Source organism: Myotis yumanensis, unplaced genomic scaffold (genome assembly GCF_028538775.1).
Source record: "Myotis yumanensis isolate MYYU_CA2020_CCGP unplaced genomic scaffold, mMyoYum1.0.hap1 SCAF_17, whole genome shotgun sequence".
Lineage (NCBI taxonomy): Eukaryota > Metazoa > Chordata > Mammalia > Chiroptera > Vespertilionidae > Myotis > Myotis yumanensis.
Window position 1 is genome coordinate 28,611,661 of NW_027223768.1, and position 25,596 is coordinate 28,637,256.

At 38.5% G+C, this 25,596-nt stretch overlaps 2 protein-coding genes across 8 annotated transcripts in view; one reads left to right on the forward strand and one right to left on the reverse strand.

Moving 5' to 3' along the window:
- The first annotated feature begins 5,140 nt into the window (after positions 1-5,140).
- ANGEL2 (angel homolog 2) lies at positions 5,141-20,943 on the forward strand. Of its 6 annotated transcripts, none has more exons than XM_070395989.1 (9): positions 5,141-5,359; positions 7,656-7,981; positions 11,018-11,274; positions 11,946-12,015; positions 13,985-14,406; positions 15,277-15,403; positions 15,825-15,882; positions 16,403-16,566; positions 18,436-20,943. In XM_070395989.1, exons 1-9 carry the CDS (start codon positions 5,301-5,303, stop codon positions 18,585-18,587), a joined length of 1,635 nt encoding a protein of 544 aa, XP_070252090.1. In that variant the 5' UTR covers positions 5,141-5,300; the 3' UTR covers positions 18,588-20,943. The 6 variants fall into 6 exon arrangements, with proteins under 6 accessions (XP_070252090.1, XP_070252096.1, XP_070252091.1 ...); XM_070395990.1 differs by lacking the exon at positions 5,141-5,359 and adding an exon at positions 5,479-5,543; XM_070395991.1 differs by lacking the exon at positions 5,141-5,359 and adding an exon at positions 5,834-5,853.
- Positions 20,944-21,472: 529 nt separating this feature from the next.
- Positions 21,473-25,596, reverse strand: part of VASH2 (vasohibin 2) — a 34,907-nt gene continuing 30,783 nt past the window's right edge. For both annotated transcript variants that reach the window (XM_070395804.1, XM_070395803.1), the window contains one exon: positions 21,473-24,456. In XM_070395804.1, the coding sequence (XP_070251905.1) occupies positions 24,384-24,456 (73 nt within the window). In that variant the 3' untranslated portion in view covers positions 21,473-24,383. The remainder of the gene's footprint in view (positions 24,457-25,596) is intronic.

A 25,596-nucleotide genomic window follows, 5' to 3' on the forward strand; every position in this document is an offset into this window, starting at 1 on the left:
AGGACAAGGGCTTAGGGTATTTGGCAGGTGTGGATTGGTGGTCCAATGTATAGTCCATATAAGGTAACATGGTTAGTCACTCAGGTATTTCCGGGCAGCAGGTTACGTCATATTCCACCACCAGTTGGGGGAAGGGAGAATCTATCAGGAATATCTTTAGCAGCTTTATTCATAATAGCCTGATGTCCACCTAACAGTCTGGTACCAGAATGACTAAAAGTAAACATACGGATTATAATAGCAATTTCACTCCTGGACATATACCCAAGAATAGTGAGTGGGTATATCCATTAACAAAAGATACATTAAAACGTTCTAAGCACTATTATTCATAAGGTCAAAAAAATTGACACAACCCAAGTGTCAATCAGCAGTAAAACAGATAAGTTAAATGTGGTATAAAATCATACTATGGGGTATACATGGCAATTAAAAAGGATGAACTGCTACATTCATCAACAAGGAGAAATTACACAGGTAATGTTGAGCATAAGAAGTCAGGCATAAGATTACATAGCCCATGATTCCATTTATATAAAGGTGAAGAAAAATGAATCTACGGTGATAGAAGCCAGAATAGAGGCTCTCCATAGAATGTGGGGTGAAGGAGTGGAAGCTACAGTGGGTATTGCCTGGGAAGCACAGGAGAGAGACACTTCTGGGATGTTGGAAAAGTTCCTAATTTGGTTAGTGGTTACATAAAAATATATACATATGTATACATACATATATATATATGAAAACACTTATCAAGCTAAACATTTAATATGTATGCACTTTACTGTGTGTGTGCTGTACCCAATTAGCAAGTTTTTTAATTAAGAAAATAATGAGCCTGGTCTTCCTAGCCCTGTCCAATTCATGCTTCATATTATCATTAAAATTATCCATTTTTAAAGCATATGTCATTAGGTTACTCCTCTGTAAAAGTCTTCAGTGGCTCCTGTTGCCATGATTTCTCTGCCATGGTTTTTACGATTCGTCAAGTCTGGTCCCTGTCAACTGTCAGTCTCATTTCTCCAGGTTTCAGCTAAACCCTTTTGTAATTTGCACCTCCAGATCTTCAAGCCATCTGTTTCTTTTGAAAACCCCACCAGCATTCAGGAATCAGCTCTCTCACGGACTAATTTCTCTCCAAAGCCTTCTTTCACAGCCCCCATCTTTTCTTTTCTTTTTTCTTTTCTTTTCTTTTCTTTTCTTTTCTTTTCTTTTTTTTTTCTATTCTTTTCTTTTCTTTTTTCCAAGGAGGATTAGATGTTCCTTCCTCTCTGCCTCCACATCTCTATTTCATCTACCTCTCAAGCACAGCACCTATGACAGGGTGGTGATATTTATGTTGGCTAACTTAGGGCTGACATGTATGTGTTGCAGTGAATAAAAGATAAGAGTTATTTGTGGAATGTCTGAACTCCAAGGTTCTGAAGATGTTTCTGTCTTCCCAATAAAATTAAATATCTTAAATTATAATGATTTGTTTTATCTTCTTCACCAAAGTCATTGACATATTAACTACTGACGTGAGTGTCTGACCAAAATGAAATAACATATTTGCCCATATTAAACTCATGTATTATCAGTCAAGAGCAAGGAAACTCAATGTTTTGGGAAACCTTTGCTTCCTTGTTGCAGATTTTCCCTCAATTTCGATTAGATTTTTCAAAATATTGCAAGAGCTCAAAGACACCCTTAAATATTTTTTTTTTACCTCTAGGATCCCAGACTTTCCAGGTTTAGATAACTACTTATGAACTAAAGATTCATGAAAGAGAATAAAGTGATACATACCTTACACTTTGATATTAGCCTTCATGAAGAACATGCTTTGGGCATGGGCAAAGTCAAAATACTTGGTAATGGTACCACCAAATAGCCATTTATTTATTCATTACGTAGACAAACAAAAGGTATGGTTTCTCTCCTCAAATGGGTATTAGACAACCACAAAGAGTGTTTTCCTGTTGCTTACATGCAGCTTTCTCTTGCTTTCCTCTGCTGTTCCATTTCTTAGCCTCTTCATTCTCCTCTGTGTCCAAGGAATCCTTGCCAAGATCTGCCCTTGCTCTTGAATACCTTCCCACAAAGATAACTCGAGGAGCCCTGAAGCAGACCAACGTAGGAAGCAAGATCATTTGTCAGAACTGAGCTCAAATCCATGACATCCACAAGTCTCTGCACTATAGGAACTCACAAACCTGCAAAGCTCCCATTTTGGGACTGAGAGATGGGACTAAAAAAGGGTTTAGTGGTGACGGGAAGAGAATGGCTAACCCAAAGTTCATATCCTGACTACCAATTTCCTATCATTGTTCTAAAAACCTGGACAAGATTTTTAAAATTTAATCAGCCCATACAGGTTAAGAAATAAAGGAGAAATTCTAGCAAGGACTGAATGCTGTAATGTTTTCAAGGACCATTGCAGGACATATACCCACAAAGGATTTCATCAGCTTTCCAGACTGATTTACTATTAATTAAGTTTACCTTATTCCAAATTAAATCTTTAATTTGCCACCAGTCTAGCAGGCTCAGATGTAGTATTAGGCTGGAAAGGTAAAACACAGAAAAAGAAAGATTTCACAACCATAAGGAATTAGGAAACCACTGCACCAGACTACAATGTTCTGCAGGGGAAAGACCTATGTCACCATGACAACCTGGGATATTTTTATTGAGTTAGTAGGTTATATAGAAACATTTTCCAGAATTTGGAGGTTGAGCGTGAAGTATAAGAACATGTGTAGGTGTTGAGAGACATTTCAAACTTGAATTTTTATCTTTTTTAAAAAATGTATTTTTATTGATTTTTTTACAGAGAGGAAGGGAGAGGGATAGAGAGTTAGAAACATCAGATTAGAGAGAAACATCAATCGGCTGCCTCCTGCACACCCCCTACGGGGGATGTGCCCACAACCAAGGTACATGCCCTTGACTGGAATCGAACCTGGGACCCTTTAGCCTGCAGGCCAACGCTCTATCCACTGAGCCAAACCGGTTAGGGCTTGAATTTTTATCTTTATTTTTTAGCTTTTCCTTGCAATCCACATGTTGCTAAATTCTACTCTTTAAGAGCCAAAGGGAAAAAATAATTTTGTACTCTATATTCATATATGAATGTTAGGCACATGTATATATGATTATGTAACTTCATTAACTTGGAGGTTTACATCAGCAATGGTACAGGTTTCTTGAAGAACAGAAGAAATTTGTAACAATAATTCCAAATAGGTTATTATACCCATTCCTTTTTAAAAAAATATATTTTATTGATTTTTTTTTTTTTTTTTTTTTACAGAGAGGAAGGGAGAGGGATAGAGAGTTAGAAACATCGATGAGAGAGAAACATTGATCAGCTGCCTCCTGCAAACCCCCTACTGGGGTTGTGCCCGCAACCAAGGTACATGCCCTTGACCGGAATGGAACCTGGGACCCTTCAGTCTGCAGGCTGACGCTAGCCACTGAGCCAAACCGGTTAGGGCTGTGGTCGGCAAACTGCGGCCCCTTGAGTGTGGCTCTTCCACAAAATACCATGTGCGGGCACGCACATACAGTGCGATTGAAACTTTGTGGCCACACTCAAGGGGCCAAAGAGCCGCATGTGGCTCGCGAGCCGCAGTTTGCCGTCCACTGGTTTAGGGCATATTATACCCATTCTTGGCTAAAATACCTAAGTATTAAATAGATGCCTTATATATTGAATCTACACTATATTACTTTTTGATTTTATAACACTTTTATCTTTTCAATTTCCTCTGAGTTTCCCAAAGGATCTGCATAAAAGTCTGTTAAAGTATGTGTATTATCTATTCAGTATCTGATAGCTTATTTAACCAATTTTATGTATTCGTTTGTTTTGCATACAAAGTTGATGCAAAAATAAAACATTTCTGCCTCTCTCTGTGTTTTATACCAGAATCTTCACAGCTACCTTTTATTAAATCCTCACTTTCATAATTATTATTATCTCTGTTTATAGATCTGTGCAGAGTGGTGAAAAATTTAGTTGCCCAAAGTGCACATTCCCTCCTTAGGTCAAAGGAAGCAAAGCTCTGCCTTCTCATTTCAGCTCTCACACTGTAAACAAGTATCCTCTTCACAGTCTATTTAGTGCCACGCTTTTCACACGTTTGTGCTTTTTGTTGGTAATTTTTCTGTTTAAAATGGTCCCTAAGGGTAGTGCTGAAGTGCTAGCCAATGCTCTTAAGTGCAAGAACTCTGTGATGTGCCTTAAGGAGAAAATGCACGTGTAGATAAGCTTCACTCGGGCATGAGTTACAGTGCTATTGGCCATGAACTCGATGTTAATAGGAAAACATGTATCAGATAAAATGTCTTTAAGCCGAAACACATAAAACAGGGTTTTGTATTGATTAGGTGACTTAAAACGTTGTGACCAGTGAATGGCTCACCGGGAATAGCCCTGTTTTCCCCTAGGAGCAATGGTTCAGTATTCGCTAATTCAGTGTTGGTAGTAGCTTTGTAGGACATAACTAGGCAAATAACGGGAATTGCCTATATTTATACTGAAGGAAAAGGGTGTTCTTCAAATGCCTCTCATTTCCTTATTAACCCAAGAGGGAAAAAAGTCTTTCCAAGACATTACTCTACGGCTCTCCAAAGAGCCTGTAAAAACGGCTGCTCTCTCTCCGCTCTGTTCTTGCGCAGTTCTTTCTCTTGGAGGGGGAGTGGGAGGTCTTCACTTAAATATTGTTTCCCAAGAATCATATCGAGTCATGTGCCAAAACTGATAAAGATGGACAGGCACGACGCACAGGTACATTCGAAAGCAAACTCTGCAGATGTGTTCCTGCAGAATTAATGGCCCAAATCCGTGGTCCCCGAGTTCTATATGGGAACCCAGAAAAGGGTATTTCCCTACCTTGAGCGTCCACCTTCCGAATCTCCCAAGGACATTATAAAAATGCGAGACTATAAAATTTCTTTCTTCTTACTCTCATACAGTAACCACCCTGTACCCCCTCCCACAGGCCTTAAAGCTGGTCGGCAGTTTATTTCTTCCTGTTTCTTTAAGGCGGAGGGAGGGTGTTTTGCCCTCTTCGGAAATGGCTGCCCGAGCTTCACTCGCCCCGCGAAGCTGCTTCCGGAACACAATTCCGGGACTTCCGCGGCGCAATATGGGGACTTGGCCGCGGGCGAGACTGAACCTCCCAGCGTGCTTTGCAGCCCGGCCGCGAGCCGGTGTCTGGCGATGGGGAGCCCCTGGGGCTTTCGGCCGCCAAACCTCTCGTAGAGGTTGCGGTGGAGCCGGGAGCCTGAGGCCCTGACGGCCATCCGGGGGCGAGATGGAAGCGTGGCGCTGTATGAGGAGGGGCTACGGCCGCTGTGTGGTGGGCAGAGGCCGGTCAGTAGGTCTGGGCGGCGGAGGGAGGAGGGAGGGGAGGGAGGGGCGGCTGGGGGCGGGGGCAGGCGCGGGCGGCCGGGGTGGGCCGGGCCGGGCGGGAGGGGGAGGAAGGAGGAGGAAGAGGGTCGGGTGGTGGTGCTTCCGGGAGGAGCCTCCGGAGACCCCTAGGGATCCCCAGGGATAGGTAAACCCGCCCGCCGCCGGCGGGCGCTGGGCCACGGGGACCCGAGGACGCGGGCCCAGTCGCGGAGCGCATCGGCCGCCGGCGGGGCGGGTGCCCTCCGGACCAGGCTCGGCTTGGAGCCCGGCCCACTGCACCCCCCCCCCCCCCCCCCCCCCCCGCCCAGCCTCCGAGGCCGCCCGCGCCTCCCCGCGCCCCGCAGGCCCTGCTGCACCGGCCGGAAGCTGACGGTCCCTGGAGGCCGCGGGTTCCCATAGGTCCCGCGCTCTGACCCCGAGGGAGGCGCGCGCTGCACACACGCCGGGGATGGTTGGTTGGTTGGTGTGTTCGTGTGTCCCAAACTCGAGTCTCTGGTGTACCAACCGAATTCTCGTTCACACCTGTGTTATTTACTAGATTTTTTTTTTCTTCTTGAAATTGACTCATTTGAAAAAGCACTTGGATAAGTGCCGCCCACAGGAGCGAAGCCCTGAGCAGTTTCCTGCGGAATCTTGGCTTGGATGGACCGATGGGGGGTTTTTCTTAATACACCTTTAAAGTAAATCATCCGATGTTAAAAACCAAGCGGTTTAATTGTGTGCCGTATGGGACCGGCTCGTGTCCCCCACGTGGGAAGCACAGCCCTGTATTAATGATGACATCAGTTGCGGGGATTGGGTGTCCACTCCTGTCGTCCTGGGACTTGATGACAGTTCGGTTCAACCATGTTTTCTTGAGTACCAGCTGTGTGCCAGGCACTGTGCTAGGCACTTGGGAAGGGCTGGGGCTTAAAATGATAACGATGAACAAAGTTCTGGCTTTGAAGGGAGCTCATAAGACATCTCTACCAGGGTGGGGCAAAAGTAGGTTTCCTGTTGTGAGTACCGAAACACAACTTATTCTTGTATTAGTTATTAATTATTGTATTATTTTCCATGGGAACAACTGTAAGCCTGCTTTTGCCCTTCCCTGAAAGTTAACTGCAAATATAGAGAACGTTTTGTAGTTGCAGGTATGATATACTTTAACATGGTCGCTTGTTAGGATGGAAAATGTATTGAGCAAGTAATGTTGTCACCAGACATGTTAGTCTGCCCATTCATGCCTTTAAAGATTTACAGTTAAGTTGAATTTAGAGAACAGTTTGAAAATGTATAAACACCATAAATATATAATAAAAATTAGATGTTGTTAAAATGAAAAGAACATAACCTATAAAAGTCAAGTAACGGAAGATACACTTTAAGCGAAATTCCTTTGGTAACAGAAGTGGACATTATTGACACCACCTTGGAAAAATGTACCTTTGATGAATTCTGGAAGGGAAGGATAGAAATCCTCAATCCTAATATTTGGCCAGAATAGTATAGTAAGAAGATGGTGCCCAGTAAAGCCTGAGAGCAACATATCTACTCAACATAATAGTAATGCTACTTTGGAGATATTTTGGATGATGGGTTAAATTGGTGAATTCTAGTAAGTAATCTCTATACTCTTCCACTTCCCTCGAGGAAAAGCATGCTTTTAAAGAGAGAGAGAGAGAGAGAGAGAGAGAGAGAGAAATAAATTATCCACCTACTGATTAGCCAGAGAGGTCTTTTTTTGAAGTTATGATACGGTTTTTGTTTTAGCTATACAAAGGTTGGGAAGATACAACTTTGGTATAAAAAAAAAAACTGTTCAGAAACAGGTTTGGTTTTTACTCCAAACCAAGTTGGAAGACAGGTTCACTTTAATTGTAGTCAGCTTATGTGTTATTTAATACTTATTTGATGAGTATTATGCTTGCTGTGGATTTTATTTGTCCATTGAGTTTTATTAGATGCCAGAAAGCTAAACTGATGGTTGATTTAGCTCTCAGTTGAACTGTGGTGGACTTTTTGAAGTGAATGTGTTGTTTTGGAAACTGGTGGATTCTACATTAAGTGTTTAGAATACCAGTCCAAGTTGTTTAGGAGAATATTGTTATACTGCTCTAATAGTTAAATGATGGCTGCTTTTCCCACTTCCTTCACAGATTTAGAAGTCAGATTGTAAATATGAGACCTTGTCTTCCCTCGAGGAAACAGATTTGGGTTTTGTGTACTGTAGCAGAACCTAAAGTGGTGCCTCAAGGAGTGTATTTATTTCTTTTAGATACCCCATGTTACCCCATCACCAGAGGAGTCTGGGCAGAGACTGGACTACACCGTGGGAGAATCTGCAAAGGTGTTGCTGGAACAGACATATTTCTAGTTGTATGAGGTGGCCTGGACATTATTCTCGTGCTCCTTACCCCTACTTCAGTAGTAGGCATTTCTCATTAAATTGGAGACCACCTTGTTTGTTTGAGTCTAGAACTCAGTTTCAGTACTGGAATTGGAAACCTGACAGCCTGAGCCAGACATCTTTGATTCATCTCTCTAGTTCCATCATGAACTCTGAGGGAGATGAGCCTTCATCAAAACGAAGAAAACACCAAGGTAAAGGTGACATTTATCTTGGTGCAGAAATAGATATAAGCCATGGACTGATTCAACTTTCATGCCTAATCTTCAAGAAAACCTCCTGCAGGTTTTAGAGGTGTTTGGTTTTTACTTTCAGCCAGTAGTTTTCTGTAAGGAAAAGGGACATTATTTTTTTAAATGCAGTTATTCTTATCTTCAATTAATTGTGTATTTCTGGCAGTAAAAATAGAAGTGACTCTACAAATAGGATAAGGTGGGAAAGAATGGAGGACTAGATTAAAACATTAAGTTTAATTGAAGAAAATTTTTAAATCCAGTGTTTTTGAAACAAAGGTTCTTAGATTTCTTAGAAATTGGTGGATGTATTATTGGAAGTCCACAGATCTATAAAACTAAATTTCATGTTTTCATTTTTAAGCTAACTTTTTAAAATGATAACTTTTAAAAATAAGACAAAAGAATTTTCTTAAATAGAAATAATCAATTGAAAGATAATTTCTCACAGAATAGGATTTTACCTTATGAAATCTGTATTTTCATCCTGAGGTCTATTGATCTAATCTTGAGAGGCTGTGGGAAGTTTTAGCTTTTAAAATACCTGATTCAACTTTAAGAAACTGTTTTTTCTAAATATGTTGGTTATTCCTGTTTTTCTCATATTCTTTTTACTCTAAACAATTAACAAGACTCCCTCTATGCTGCCAGTCCTAACCCTGTCCCCACGGATATAATTGGAATTGTCTTCTTGACTGAGCTATGGTTTTCAGTGAAGATGATGCCTCTGAAGATAATTGAAAGTAGGCTGTGTAGGTGTTAATGTGTAGAGAGCAGACATAACTTTGTCAAAGGAAGACATTAACTTGGAAGTCAGAGCTAGAAGATTAGTTAATGTTCTTTTAAGAAGAAATTCTACTACACATTGAAGTAGAAATTCTAAGCACTCAGAAGTGAAAATCTATTTTCACTCAGAAATGGGAATCTATTAACCACAGTTTGAATCAATGAAAGATTTAGAGGCATTAAAATTAGTTTCCTAAGAACAATCCATAATCTGTAAATCCAGGGCTATATGATATGAGATTGCTTTTCATTGATGTATTCATCGCCTATTGAGGCAGCACACTTCTCTTTTGTAAATCTGGTAGCTGTCAGGTGGAGCTGTGCCATGTGCCATATGACATAAGCATGGGCTTAGGAACCACTCCCTGCTGTCATTCTGCTCCACCAATTGTGTAAACTTGGACAGATTATTGAATCTGCTCCTTGGTTTCCTAGTGTAAAGAAATGCTTACTTTCAAAGCCTGTTGACAATGAAATGATATGTCCAAGTGCCCAGCATACTGTTGGCTTCATAGTAGGTACTCAGAAAATTGTGGTGGTGGTGTTTTCCCTTTAATGAACGGGGAATTACATTTACACACTGATAAACTTGGATTGCAACCTGACTCTCTATATGTCCATTCTTCCTAGGTATTGTGAATAAGGAAAATGCTCTTCGTTAAGCCATATTTGTGACTTCCGATATTTCACTAATACTTTTCAATCAAGAGAACAGCATTGCTAACTTGCCTATCACTTTAAAGTGGTATTTGAAGGATTTGTGTGACACAATTAAGACTTTTTAATTAGGCACCCTAAAAACCTGATCAGGCCTAGTGCTTACTTTCTTTGATTCATCTGTCTTCTCTGCTGTGATCACCTTGTTCCTCCTGACATGGAAGGTATATAAGCTTTTGTGGTATGAATTTATGTTGTGAAGTATATGAAGGCCAAAGACTATTTACTCCATCAGTGGTTTTCAAATTGTCTTCCATGGAACTCTAGCATTCATACACATTTCTGTATGTTTATTCAAAGCAGTGTGGTCAGGATAAATGTATTTACCCCATCACTCCACTCCCAGTCCCAGTATACCAGGGATTGATGTTCGTGACATGAAAAGTAATGCTGAAGGGTTGTACAAACTCTAGAGGTTGAAAGCCACTGTATTGGTGGAATGTTAGGTATTGTGTAATCCAATAAAATAAAAGCCTTCGTGCAAGAAAAGGGAGAGATTCTAGGGCTGAGATTTCTTATATTATTGAATCATACTTGGAAGTCCATCTCCTAGTTTATTTCTCCAAGGTCTTCCCATTTCTTGTTTTCTCCTTCTTTTGAGTTCATACATTCTCTAAAAGTTCCACATTTTTCTTCATGGCTTCCAGGCCGTTAAAGTATGCCCATTAGTGGTGGGATGAGGGAGACAAGATCAAAGGTGAGAACGTATATGGTGGTCATTTCTAAATCGAGGACTGCCTGTAATTGCAAAATCTCATGCTTTTTGATTCTCTTTTCATCACTTTTTCAGGGTACATGATGTCTTTGCAGAATATAAATCATCACACATTCCTGGTTGCTGCATGCTAGGTTCGTCAACCAGCCATTATCATTTACCAGCATTCTGTAACTATGTTACATGTAATTTTTGCTTTGGTATGCATTAAAAAGATTTTTTTTGTTCATTTTGTTTGCATCGTCCCACTTCAGTTTTAGACACTAAATACTGCTTCTATATATTGTCATTATACACCCTTCATTTGTGTCTAATGCAAAATTCTGAGATGTGTTCTTTATGGAATCACTGGATGATCTTATCTTACTAATAGGGAATAAAATATGTGAAATGATCTTATTGGAAAGCCAGCAGTGACATACAAATATATTATTATGGTTACAAAGTTGCTAAGTCACTTTTTAACCATAAAGAAGTGAGAAACCACACCCCTGTATAGTCTTAGTTTTATTAACACACACTCTTCATCTCCAGAATGACTTGCTATATCCTTTTAACCTGGTGTGTACCTCTTGTTAGCCAGTATTTCATTTTACAGCCTTTTAATCAATTTGGTGACAACTTCTGGTTTTTCAGTGCTATATTGCCATTTTCTGTGGGAAAGCATTGTGTTCATTGCCTATGGAAATTTTTAAAAGGCAAGAAAATACTTATATACAAGAAAACATATGGCCTATTTTTAAAATTAATTCTTTATATTTTGTCCAATGTTTTAACAGGCACCATCAAACGGCATTGGGAATATATATGTAACCATAATAAAGAAAATATGAAGATTCTAGGAGACAAAAATGTTGACCCCATATGTGAAGACAGTGAGAACAAGTTTGACTTTACAGTGATGTCCTATAATATACTTTCACAAAATTTATTGGAAGATAATTCACACCTCTATAGACACTGCCGGCGACCAGTGTTACACTGGAGTTTTAGGTTTCCCAATATTCTGAAAGAAATTAAAAACTTTGATGCAGATGTAAGTACAAAATATCTAAATTCTTCACACAAGTAAGAGTTGGGTTAAATGGTTTATTTGTAAACTAAATGGTTTTCTCCCTGTTGTTTTGTAAGAAGGGAAGACATTTAAATAGAGTGATGGAACAGTTTTTAACAAGGTATCATGACTTCCAAAGAGTCATTTGCTAATGGTTGTTGGTATAAATAATCATCTAACTTTTCAAAAAGATCCAAAAATCTTTAGTATTGGTCACTTCTGAGATAGGGTCTAGCAACATATTAAGCATTTAGTAAATATTTCCTTTTATTTTAAATTTAAGTAATTGATGCAAAAATTAATCTAAAAAATGGCTTTCAAAGAAATCACCTCTTAAGAAAGGACAAGAAGAATTTAGTACTAATACATGTATAAATTCAGGGAAAATATTCTGATGTGTAAATTAAGAATATAGTAAGTTTTGTATAGTAATAAAGCTTCATGTGATTAAAGGCCAGGGCTTGGGGCACTGGTCAAATTTGGAAATATAACATTAATTTGATGGACCTGTAAATTATAAGAAAAACAAGGATTTTGCAACTTTCATCAGGGTTTTAAAATTTTAAAGCCTGTGTTCAGAGATAGAGCACCAGAACATTTATCTCTCTCTCTTTTTCTTTTTTTTAATTCAAAGCCTCTTTTTTTCTTCCAAGGTACTTTGTTTGCAAGAAGTTCAAGAAGATCATTATGGAACAGAGATCAGGCCAAGTTTGGAATCGTTGGGTACAATGTAACTTTTATTTTAGCCAAATTTACTTTGGAAGATTGGTATGTTGTTAAAGCATAACTTGCTAACAAAGAAGTGTGGAGTATTTGGGCCAAAAATCTTAATTTTGAAAAATGTAATACCTATTTCAAAAGGCCAGGAAAAGATTGACGTATTTCAAGCGAAAACTTTTGTGCTGGTATGTAATTTTAATTCAAAGGGAAAGATGTGTAAGAATCTCTTAATAGCTTCCTTTGTAGGAGTTGCTTTGCCCATCACTACTAGACTCAGAATTCTGAGCTCCGTGAGATGAGGGACCATTCTGTTCCGTGGTCGGCAAACCGTGGCTCACGAGCCACATGCGGCTCTTTGGCCCCTTGAGTGTGGCTCTTCCACAGAATACCACGTGCGTGCGCGCATGTACAGTGCGATTGAAACTTCATGGCCCATGCGCAGAAGTCGGTATTTTGTGGAAGAGCTGGTATTTTGTGGAAGAGCCACACTCAAGGGGCCAAAGAGCCGCATGTGGCTCACGAGCCGCAGTTTGCTGACCACTGGAGGTCATTATTATAACACAAGTGTTTACCAGTGCCTAATGGATAGAAACTAAAAGCCTCTTTGATGAGTGAACACTTTTAAATGGTCTGTTTGAGAAATGCTGCCTACTTTGCATTCATTCAGGAAATATTTTTTGAATACCTGCTGAACATCATGCAATGTTTATTCTAGGCAGTGGGGATACAGCAGTGAGCAAAACAGATAACAAGTCTCTGCCCTTGTGCAGTGTACATTCTAGTGGAGAAAGGCTGAAAATAAATCAAATAAATGTGTAAACAGCTCATAAAGTAATGGTAGTTTCCTGGAGAAAAGCAGGGAAGTGGAATGAATCAGATTTCAGTTGTAAACAGATGATCAGAGAAAGTGACAGTTGAGCAAAGACTTGAAGGAGGTGAATGAAAAAGCCATGCCTAAACCATTCCAGACTGAGGAAATAGCAAAGGAAAGGCCCTAAGGTTGTAGTGCCTTAAGGCAGACGAGCAGACTAGTGTGTATGGAGTGGAGCAAGAAGGAAAGAGAGCAAAAAGATCAGAGGTACTTGGTGGGTAGGTTATTATAAGTCCCTGCTGTCTTTGTCATGACTGACTTTTTAAAAAAATATATTTTATTGATTTTTTTACAGAGAGGAAGGGAGAGGGATAGAGTTAGAAACATCGATGAGAGAGAAACATCGATCAGCTGCCTCCTGCACATCTCCCACTGGGGATGTGCCCGCACCCAAGGTACATGCCCTTGGCCAGAATCGAACCTGGGACTGTTCAGCCCGCAGACCGACGCTCTATCCACTGAGCCAAACCGGTTAGGGCGTCATGACTGACTTTTACTAGGATGCAAATGACAGCATGATGTTACACATTAGCATATTTAAGATTGAAGTCTGCCCATAAAGAGACCCATTACACCTAGCCCCAAACTTTTTTGATTCCAACACTTATTACTACATTACTGTTTTGCAAAATACACTTTGGTAAACATTGTTCAAAAATATTAGCCGTGTGTGTGTGTGTGTGTGTGTGTGTTTGTGTGTGTATACTTCCTATATAATAAAAGGCTAATATGCAAATCAGCCAAACGGTGGAATGACCGGTCGCTATGATGTGCACTGACCACCAGGGGGCAGGTGCTCAACACATGAGCTGCCCCCTGGTGGCACTCAGCCAGAAGCCAGGCTCACTGCTGGCAAGCACAGCGGCGGTGGCAGGAGCCTCTCCCACCTCCTAGGTAGCGCTAAGGATGTCCAACTGACACTTTAGACCTGCTCCCTGGCAGTCGGACATTCCCCAAGGGCTCATGGACTGCAAGAGGGCGTAGGCTGGGCTGTGGGGCCCCCCGCCCCAAGTGCATGAATTTCGTGCACTGGGTCTCTAGTATATATATATAAAAGTCCCAGTTTAAATTGTTTTAAATTTCTTTTTTTTTTTTTAATAGGTTATCACTGTGAGTACAAGATTCGTACGGGAAGGAAACCGGATGGCTGTGCCATTTGCTTCAAACATTCCAAATTTTCACTTTTATCAGTGAACCCAGTGGAATTCTACCGCCCTGATGTTCCTCTGTTGGACAGAGACAATGTTGGATTAGTGTTACTCTTGCAGCCCAAAATTCCAAGTGGTGCCTCTCCTGCAATCTGTGTAGCTAACACACATCTGTTGTATAACCCAAGGCGAGGTGACATTAAGCTGACCCAATTGGCAATGCTTCTGGCAGAGATTTCCAGTGTTGCCCATCAGAAAGATGGCAGCTTCTACCCTATTGTTATGTGTGGGGACTTTAATTCTGTTCCTGGTTCTCCGCTCTATAGTTTCATAAAGGACGGAAAATTGAATTATGAAGGACTTGCCATAGGAAAGGTAAGTCCTCACGTCATCATTACTAGGAGGTGGACTTGGCTGTCTGTTCACAGTAATGTGAGGATAGTCATCACAGACCTGTTTGAAACCTTGAATGATTCAGTACCCTCACTTTACCAACCTATGTTGATTTTCCATGACTACTACTAATTACTTTTATCCACTTGGTTGAATTTCATCTTTTCCATCTATTTGTGGCAACATTCTGTTTGGAGGAATTAGCAGGCTGCAAAAAATCCAAAATGGAAGAGAAAAAAAAAGAATTGTTGACAAACACAAATACTTCATAAATAAGAAACTACTCACAAGGTGGCAGAATAGATTTTGGAATGCTGGATGTGAGCAATACAGTTAGGAAAACAGTAATTTAATATTTCTTTATAATTTCCTTTGCATAATGATAAATATTTTAATTCCATAGCTGAGTATCATTTATCCCATTATTTCCATTGTGCTCTCCTCTGCTTACTTTTGATCCTTTGATCTTCCGTATATTTAACCAAGTAAGTTTTTCACCACTGACATTTGATAGTTTAAAACTTTATAAGAGTTTACCTCTCTTAGTATTTTCTATAATAGGAACTATATTGCAGGTAGCAAAAAGGAGGGGCAATATTAGTCAAAAGTGATAGATCATTTAGGTGGCCAAATTAGAGAAAAACACGTATAAGAAAAGATTGCCATTTCCATGTAAATAAGCGCTTTCTGAACTGTATTTGAACAAGATCCTATAAGCACAAATAATCACTTAATATAATGAATAAAAAGTAATATTTATCATTCTTGGATTCCCTTTCATTTAACAAACTTTTCAATACATAAACTATTTAAAATCTACTCACTTAAGATACCTGTTGAAATTTTGTTTAGGTATCTGGCCAGGAACAGTCTACACGGGGACAAAGAATTTTATCTATTCCAATTTGGCCCCCAAACCTAGGTATCTCACAGAACTGTGTGTATGAGGTACAGCAGGTACCAAAAGTAGAAAAGACAGGTAAGTGTTTGCAATATATTTTGGCAGTCCTCTTCATAATGTTTCCCTTTGAACATAAAACTAAAATTTTAAAAGGATAACATCTCAGGAATAAATATCCATATACTATAAAAACATGAAGCTGTTTACTTATTCCTTTATTCAGAGAGCTCTAAACTTATCTTTTTTAAGTTGAACTTCCCAAATTATCTTTGCATGAATTACTTGCACGTTGCTTTGGAAATGTTTGCATTTTATGTTTGCTAATTTTGGAGATCATCAAAACATAAAGCTTTTAGTATGAAACATTTAACTAGGCATTGTATCTAAACTAGATATGTCTTAAATATTGTTGCTAGAATAAAAAGACTGTACTAAGGCAAACTAGAATAAAACAGCATATTGACAGTATTAAAATACGTAGTTTTCTTTGTTCTTACAGACAGTGATCCGACACAAACGCAGCTGGATAAAACAGAAGTCCTAGCAACAGCTGAAAAGTGAGTTCTGAAAAGCAATAGTGGACATTAGCTGGCTTTAGTTTAAAAGAGTTCCTCAAAACTGACTTAAAAAAGTGATAAAAAATGAAGATATTCTGTGCTGGTGAAGAATGTTGGCTCTATTAGACTTGCAAGGTTGCCACAAACCTTTTAATTTGTAAAAAATGGAACATCTGCAAAGTGCAATAGTGAAGTGCAGTAAAATGAGGAATGCCTGTAAATTGTTTTAGAATGTGTGTTTATTGGTAAGTGGAGGCTCTGAATAGAATTAATAAATCACATGCATATGTTAATTATTGAGCTCCCCGCCCCCCCCCCCCCCCCCCCGCCATGCTTCACAGCCTTGTTTATGGGTTTTGATATCACTGCATGAATGCCAAACTGTGATATCGTCTGTTTAAGTACAGCTGTCCTAATGTCTGGCTTTGTCTGGAAATTAAATGAAAAAGTGCTTTAATAGGAGGAATTATAAATCATGAAAAACTTGATAGATGCTAAACACTTTTTCTTTTTAATTTAGGTTATCTTCACATTTACAGCACCATTTCAGCTTGTCATCTGTTTATTCGCATTATTTTCCTGACACTGGAATTCCAGAAGTGACCACCTGTCATTCCCGAAGTGCCATAACTGTGGATTATATTTTCTATTCTGGGGAAAAGAAAGATGTTGCTGGGGAGCCAGGTAAAGAAAGCATGGAATCTTAAGTTCTGCCCAGAACACAGTAACTAAAACCTCAGGGCTGAAGTTGGCAGTTATTAGCTAAACATCTAGATAAAGTTCTAGCTTTACAAGTTAAAAATACTTTTTAATTGGTAATATATTTGACAGATTGGTAGTGCATTTGAATAATCGTTTAATCACCTGAAAAAGATGGAGACAGTGGAACACCTCAAAACAAATTATCTAGGAATTATATCCTCAGCTCTACCCTCCAGCCCAGTAACCTTCTGAGTTCTAGGTCTTTCATATTGCCCTTTTGTTTTACTTGCTGTGATTTACTGTTTTATTGTGCCAGCAACATCATATTGTTTGTACTTAAATTGTATTGCCACACCCTGCCTTCATTGGAGGACCTTGCTTAAACTTCCAACAATAGACAGTTTTGTCATATTGACCTTACACTATTTTTTTTTTCTGGAAAGAGGTCTGTGACTGTGTTTTCAAAAAGCAAAGGTGATAAAACATTTTCTGGTATGAGTCAATGAAAACAAGACTTTATTAACCAAGGATTTAACATAGAGAAGAAAATGCAGTTTCATGTAAGTGGAAGTCAGAAAACACCATTTAGAAAACTTTGGAAGTCCATAATGTTGGCAGCTGTTGTCTTTTCTGATTTTCCCTATTTTCGCTTCCATTTCTTGGTGCTACTTTTCCCTTTTTGTGTGTTTTTTCTTCCTACTGAGGATAACATTATCAGTAATACTCAAGAGATGGCTTACTCCTCCCCACTAGATCAGCTCCACAAAATATGCTCCTTTGAATTTGTAATAAGGTTATGGTAGTTGTCATGCAAGAACTGTTCACTAGGTGGCAGAAGTGTGCCATAGACCAACACCTCTAATTTTAACATTTAAGAGCATGTCCACTTTTATTTTTCCTGTTGACCCAATTGGCAATGATTATAAATTTTTTCTCCAGTCACCTTATAAACTTTCTACTTAGCTTTGACCATGCCTGTCTGGTTTTATACAACTATAGAATGGTTGATGGATAAATTTCTTATGTAGTTGTCAATACCAAATCAGTCTTAACATTCTTTTTTTTTTTTTTTTAATATATTTTATTGATTTTTTACAGAGAGGAAGGGAGAGAGATAGAGAGTTAGAAACATCGATGAGAGAGAAACATCGACCAGCTGCCTCCTGCACATCTCCCACTGGGGATGTGCCCGCAACCCAGGCACATGCCCTTGACCGGAATCGAACCTGGGACCCTTGAGTCCACAGGCCGATGCTCTATCCACTGAGCCAAACCGGTTTCGGCTGTCTTACCATTCTTATTACATTGATGTTTTCTTCTTGTTTTCAGAACTTGAAATAGAAAACATATCTTTTTTTTTAATGTTTTTTTTTTTTTTATATTTTATTGATTTTTTACAGAGAGGAAGGGAGATAGTTAGAAACATCGATGAGAGAGAAACATCGATCAGCTGCCTCCTGCACATCTCCTACTGAGGATGTGCCTGCAACCCAGGTACATGCCCTTGACCAGAATCGAACCTGGGACCTTTCAGTCCGCAGGCCGACGCTCTATCCACTGAGCCAAACCGGTTTCGGCGAAAACATATCTTAAATAGAAAAAAACAAGCACCTGAAACTGCTGTGTATTTGAGAACTATAATTAGGTTACATTCAACAAATATTTAATTATATTCCAAAAACTTCTTTTAACAACTTACATTAGTAAAAATTTTTATTATAATCTGAAAACTTCCACTTTTAGACTTCCAGAGGGGTCTTAAGTTCTATATTGTTGTTTAGAAAGAAAAGACTTCGTATAATTAATTTACAACCTGTTGACAGTTTCATTAAATATGTTTCTTTAATGTAGGAACTGAAGTTGCTTTGGTCGGAGGCTTGAAACTTCTAGCTAGACTTTCACTTCTTACAGAACAAGACTTGTGGACTGTTAATGGACTTCCAAATGAAAACAACTCTTCAGATCATCTGCCTTTATTGGCCAAGTTCAGACTTGAACTCTGACTCTTCTTTGATTATATATATACTTTTCTTTGCAATTTATATTCTTTTTCAAAGACTGTAAAGTTGTTCTTAAGAGTTTGCATGTTGTTTATTTTTGTGCTGTGGAGTTTCTGAAGAGGTTATGTTAAATGCTTGGAACTGATATCAGAGACAAAAGTTTACAACAATTTTCTGTTTTCATAATGAAAGAATATTTTCCTGACAAATGATATCTAAATGCTCTTTATTGTAAAATAATTGTAAATATTTTTTATTTTAAATTCTAGTAAAATAGACAGTGACTTTTAAAAAATAGTGCATCTTTAATCCTCTTAATTCCATTTCATGTTTTTGGCAAGTTTTATGGTGAATCCCAAAGTGTCTTTGAGTTCTTGCAAACCACAACTCATTTCCCTTCCAGAAGGCTTTATTTCATTGTGAGGACCATAAATTTGTTAAGTCCCAATTAGTTAATCTCAGAAATCATTGGGTCATTTTCAAGTCTCCAACCATTTCAATGTGTTTTTGAGGGGGCTTGATAATGCTTTTTAAAATTGTACAGATTGTTTAATCCATCTTGTTACTATCCTGGGACATGTAATGTATCTACATTTCGTTGGGGTAAAAGGTCCCATAACTAGTGGGATGAAGACTACACAAGCCCACTTTTCCATCCTGTGACAGACAGACCATTAAGGAGGCGGACTGGGGTTATGTCTTCATTTCCCTAGCAATTTTTTTTCTTTTCTCTATTCAGTTTCAAGAAAAGATCTCTGGGTTAGGGAAGATTTTATTTTAGTGGACTAATACTGTAGACATTTATTTTATTAGGAAACTTGTCTTGGAACAAGGTGGCAGCTATAAGATTATTTTTGTTTTGCCTCAGAAATTTGAGGAAGCCAGCAAAAATCTAGTGGGTAAATACCGACTTGGAGATCTAATATTCTTTAGTAATTTTAACTGTTGCAGTGTTTTGTTTCTAAAATGTGTTTTAACATGATGTAGCAGTGAGAGATAGTCCTGACATTTTTTATGAAGTAGTTAAGAGCGGGTCTAATAATTAATTCTGCATTTGGCTCTATCTGTTTGAATCAAAAATTTTAAACCATAAAAAGAAAATTTTCTCTTTTTTTAGACATGGTAATCAAAGAATTATGTGTATTTTTACCGAATAATTTTATATTGAATTATACTGAATTAGTAAAGTTTTTACGGTGAGTTTTCTTAGTATAATGCTTCACTTTAAATTAGAAAGCAGTAGTTACTTTATAGTCTTGGACTTTAAAAGTTTCTGTATTTTGTACTGCCATTATTAAAAAAAAATAAAATAGATGAATACCCCAAAAGGCATGTGGGCTATAAGGATCTGGCTAGTAAAAATTGTAATAAGAAAATACTTTTAAATGTTTAATTTTTCACTTTGGGGCTCTTTTATTTATGGTATTAACTATAGTTCTAGGATTTTCCACATTTTCTAGTCACAGTTTTCAGAATATTCTGATCTGTCCTAATTAGCAGATATTATCATTATCAAATAATAACAGCAGATAGTATAATTATCCCCTTTTAGTATTTGGGAAAGAAAAATGAAAATTCCTTGATTACTGCTTTCTGTTGTGTGAATTTACTAACAAATTATATATATATATTCATTCATTAATGACAGACTAACATCCCTGAAAACCTCTGTGGAAATTCAGTTTTTCATATCCTGATTAATATATTGTGATTTTTAGGCCCTTTTCATGTGCTTCACTTTTATAGAGTTAATCCATAAAATTGCTTTCTCCTTTATCTTAGAGAATGAAGAAGTATTAGTTTGTAGGACTGGAGGCCAAAAAGGTCAATGTAACTTTTTCACAAGTTTTTAAAGCTTCACTAAAACCAATTATCCACTTATCTGTTTTGGTTAGAAGAGTTGGTAACTCTGTGAGAGCCTACTATTTACCTGCCAAAAGCAATGGAATCTGGCTGTTTGCTGAAACTAAGTCTCCCACAACCTCAAGTTCTGTACTATCCAACTTCTCAATGGAAAGGGATGTTGTGGAGTAATGAAATTTTGGTTTGATTATTCCTTTGATATCAAGATAATAGTCATGTTTGAAAACTTGTCCTTTATATCTTTTTTTTTTTTAATTTAGCCACAGTCTGGTTTTAACCCTTTGCTTGAGTAAAATGTAAGAATCTTTGATATGAAGGTAATAGTCATGTTTGAAAACTTGTCCTTCATATCTTTTTTAATTTAGCCACAGTCTGGTTTTAACCCTTTGCTTGAGTAAAATGTAAGAATCCAGAGAGTATAAGGGGTTGGGGAAACAGCCATCAAGTCATTTGCACTTTGTACCTGTAAATTACCTAATAAAGTATTATACTAGTCCATCTGTGCCTGAGGGTGTTTTTGTTTGTTTTGTTACTCCTTATCCAAGGATATTTTTTCCATTGATACTAGAGAGAGTGGAAGGGACGGGGAGACAGAGATTGAAATACACCGATTGTAGGCTCCCTGACTAGGGCCGGGGATCAAGCCTGCAACCAAGGTATGAATCCTTGACCAGCATCAAACCCGTAGCCCTTCAGTCCGAGGGCCGGTGCTCTAACCACTGAGTCAAACTGGCTAGGGCTGTGTCTGAGGTTTTCTTGGTAAGGTATACTAAGCTGTGTAAGCTGGCCTGTTGCCTCTTCTAAATTATTCCATTACCCTTTCAGCTTTTATTACTTAGGCTGATGCTAAAATATAAGTGAATGAAGATGTGCCAAAATAGAGTCATGTTTAATGTAGAGTTTGAAAACTGGAAGAAGTCAAAGCTGAGAGAATGAGAAACTAGTTGACTAGGACAAGTAAGTAGACAAGGAAAAAAATTACATGTCACATTTTTAGAAGAAAAACAATCCTTAAGTTTCCAGGATGGTTTTATTAAAGTCTCATGCTGTATAAACATATAAGTGATGAGAAAAACATGAACTTGAAACATGCACTATCTGGCATTCTCTAAATACATTGTACAAGTTGTCATTTACTTAGAAAAATACCCACTAAAACAATCACAGTTTTCCTTAAAGATTTAAAAAAAAATGTATTGGCCAGAAAAAAGTCCAAGAGAATAAACAAGATTCTGAATTGTATGTCAAAAAAACTGTACAAGGTTGTACATAAAACTAGGTTACAAAAGCCTTGGGTATAGTAAGAATACTGAATTAAGATTTCCAAAGTTCTATTTACCAATATCTATTAATAAAATCCTTATGAAATAATTGACTTAGAAAAAGTGAAATGTTCATGATTTCAGAGTGTATAGAAAATACTAAATATCACTTTTTGAAATAAAGTGTACTCAAAACAGCACAACATGTAGTCTAAAATCAAGATTCCTGTCATTCATTTAAACTTTGCATTTATTGCCACAGTGGCTTAAGCATAAAAATTCTCTTACATAAATAACTTTCTCAAAACTAGATTTCAAATCATCTCCGTTTCATTTTTTATCTTTTTTAATTGTAGCCGGTTTCAAAATCAATTTTGGGGAGGTAAGTCATATCATGATTTTTTTGTTCGTTTTGACTTAAAATTAAATTACAGCATTAGACTTTACAAGTTTGGTTTCTTTCTCACATCTTTTAGAAATTAACATTCCATAGGCATTAAAAATAGAATGACAACTAAAACATCTTCCATGAATTTTCATGTTTCTGTGACTAACTCTTGCTTTGAGGAAATGATTAAAATCAAGAAGTTAGTATAGAAGAAATTGAATCATCAAGTCAATTGGCAGTTTTAAGGTTTATCCATCAGTATATTAGAAACAGTTTATATCCCTACTTTCCTCATTTTGTAGGAAACAAGAGGCTGTGTAGCTATGGACTTTTTGTATTTTAGTTGGGACAGTACTTAGGTAATGCTTAGAAAATCCTATTCCAAGCTCTTAGAACAATTGCAATGTTATAAGTAGTCTTCTTATATATAATAAAATTTCAGATTGATAGTATCGTTTTTGGCATGAGAATGAAATGATTTACTGAGTACTCTAAATGCACGTGGCCATGGGCTGCAAATGGGTTTGCCTTGGGAAGATATACAAAGATAACTCATTTTAAATTCTGCTGACTGATAATATATCCTTGAAGCAATTAAGTTCAGAATTGTTAACTTAATGCTATATTTTAATTGAGATGTACACCTACTTGCTCCTGTTTATGTAAAGACATTAGACTTCCTTCTTTTCCTAGAAAACAATACTTTCCAGTCATAACATTGACTTCGAGGGTAATAAGTTCATGTGCAGATAGCTAGAGAATGAAGTTCTTTTGCTCTCCATGTCACCCTCAGAGGTAAAGAATCTGAATGAGCAGATTCTCATCTTTTTTTAACCCTTCCTAAAACCACCTCGTCAAAGCCAGAGGGAAGCCCCGAGACTGAACTAACACTTTTGCTGACTAGAGGACTTCACTTAACTCTGCCTTTTGGTCTCATGAGTTGGCGTGGTTACTAAGATAAAACAAATGAAATAGAAGCTGTACACCTGATATTGATAACATACAGACTTGGGATGCTGTTGGAGTTATGCTGTATGATCTGTAGCCGGAAGTCACTGTAACTACCATGTGCAGGCCAGATAGTCATACTGTGCTTCATGGACCAAGTCACGCTTTCCGGTGTAACGTGGGACCTGAAGACTTTTCCATTAACAAAAAGGTCCCGTGCTTCTCTAATTCATCGGATTTTTCCAATACCAGTTCCTAAATGTCACGAGGTCATACTGAAAAGCGAGGTACTGGAAAATAATCCCTTCGCACCCCATTTGGTCTTAATATAAGACATCAGAACACGTCTCTCACAACAGTGAGTCCTTCAGAATCAAGGCCCAGCTCAGAATGTAAGGATCAGAGGAAATGTGAGCAGAAAGATGATCTGTTTCTGAAGACCTGCTGTTTCATGCCCGGCTTCTTTGCCTTTCTGAGTTTTGTTATTGGAGGTAATTGCCATGCTGCTAAATTTTCCCAGTACTGCGTGGTCCCTTCTACTTTTGTAGAGGCTGCAAAGTTTAAATGTTAGTGACAGAACATAGACTAGCTCTCACTGTGCTGTTTTTGTTTTGTTTTGAAAGAACAAAAGCTGCTGTCAGTGAATGCTTTAAGAAAGAAGTGACTCCAAGATCCTAAAAATGGTTTCCCGTATTGCCAGAAGAATTTCAGTGCTTTTTAGCAAAACACCTGCATATAACACCTTAAATCTCATCACATGTATGCACCAGGAAAGAATTCCAAACTTTGTGGTGGTCCCCATGGGAAATATTGGGGAACCCATACAAATAGAATATATAAAACACAAAACACCATTAAGCTTGCATATCTGATGTCAAAATGCTGAGGTAATATTGACGGCTTAAAAAAACACCCACCAATCTTTGCCTCTGTTATTGCTGCAAAAAACATTAATACTGATCGAGTTACCTTACTATATCAAAAGTGGGAGGGAGGGTTTCAGAAACATTTACTTGGTGAGGGATAATGGTGAAAGCAAGTAAAAGAATGCGGGTAAATGGAAAAATAGAGAACTACAGTGGCAGTATTATCCTTTCCATCAGGAGTGAGGGAGACAGTCCAACCCCAGTGGGGTTTATGACTTTAGCCTTTTCATGGTTGCCCCTTTGTGAGTTTTTTTTTACGTTGTTACCACCCACTCAGATTCTATTTCCAAGTGAATCCTTAAAAATAAAATCCACAGGTTCTTCATAAATAGTTGCAGTTCCTCCTGAAGATGCTGGGTAAAGTGCAGAGAGAAGCACCACAGAAGCCCTCTGGCCGGCTGGTATGGCTTGCCTAAATCCGAATCTGATAGCCCACTTCGTTCAGAGTGCTGAGGTCAGCCACCTTCTTCTCAGGCAGAGCAGGCCTAGGGGTAAAAGACAGGGGGAGGGGCAAAGGGATGGGATGGAGAATGAACATTTTTAGTATTTTCAGGGCCGCCTCTACTCCGTTTTCCTAACCCTGAGATATTTGCCCCGCCCCACCCCACCAGCCTCAGCTCCCAACTCTACCTCTTGTTCTTGTCCACCTTTTATAGGTTTTAAGGAACATTTTAAAAAATATATTCCTATTGATTTCAGAGAGGAAGGGAGAGGGAGAGAAAGGCAGAAACATCAATGAAGAGAATCATTGACTGGCTGCCTCCTGCATGCCCCCCACTGGGGATCAAGCCCGCAACCAGGGCATGTGCCCTTGACTGGAATCAAACCTGAGACCCTTCAGTCCACAGGCCGATGCTCTATCCACTGAGCCAAACCAGCTCGGACAAGTCTTAAGGAACATTTTAACAGGCTTTCAATCTAGAGTTCAAAAAGATGTACGGGTTGCTGAATGAGTTTGTTCAACTTTTTTTTTTTTTTTAATATATTTTATTGGTTTTTCACAGAGAGGAAGGGAGAGAGAGAGAGAGTTAGAAACATCGATGGGAGAGAGACATCGATCAGCTGCCTCCTGCACATCTCCCACTGGGGATGTGCCTGCAACCCAGGTACATGCCCTTGACCGGAATCGAACCTGGGACCCTTCAGTCCGCAGGCCGACGCTCTATCCACTGAGCCAAACCGGTTTCGGCGAGTTTGTTCAACTTTAAGCCTGAAAATTTAGTCACATTCTAACTTGTGGACCTCACAAGGGTCTAAAGAATTGCATTTATTTCAGTAGGACTAAAAATTGGAGCCAGAGTCTCCTCGAAACCTTGGCTTCCTGGTGCCCGTGCCCTGAGGGAAGCCAGCAGCTGCAAGAGGTCTCAGGTGACTTGGTCTCAAGGAGAGATGCTGTTATCTTTGAGAGAGGGTTACTACTCCAGACTTGAATGTATATCATCAGGTGAACCTTTGAGAATACATCTGAAAAAGCATGTCACACTGCGAAATCATTCAGTGGCAAAACATCTTTCTTCCCTAAACGCATTCTCTATGGTACTTTCCAACAGACAACTACACTGAAGCATTTATGTGTCTTCACCGCCTCGGTGTGCCTCACTTTTAAAAAATTCAGTCAAAATACC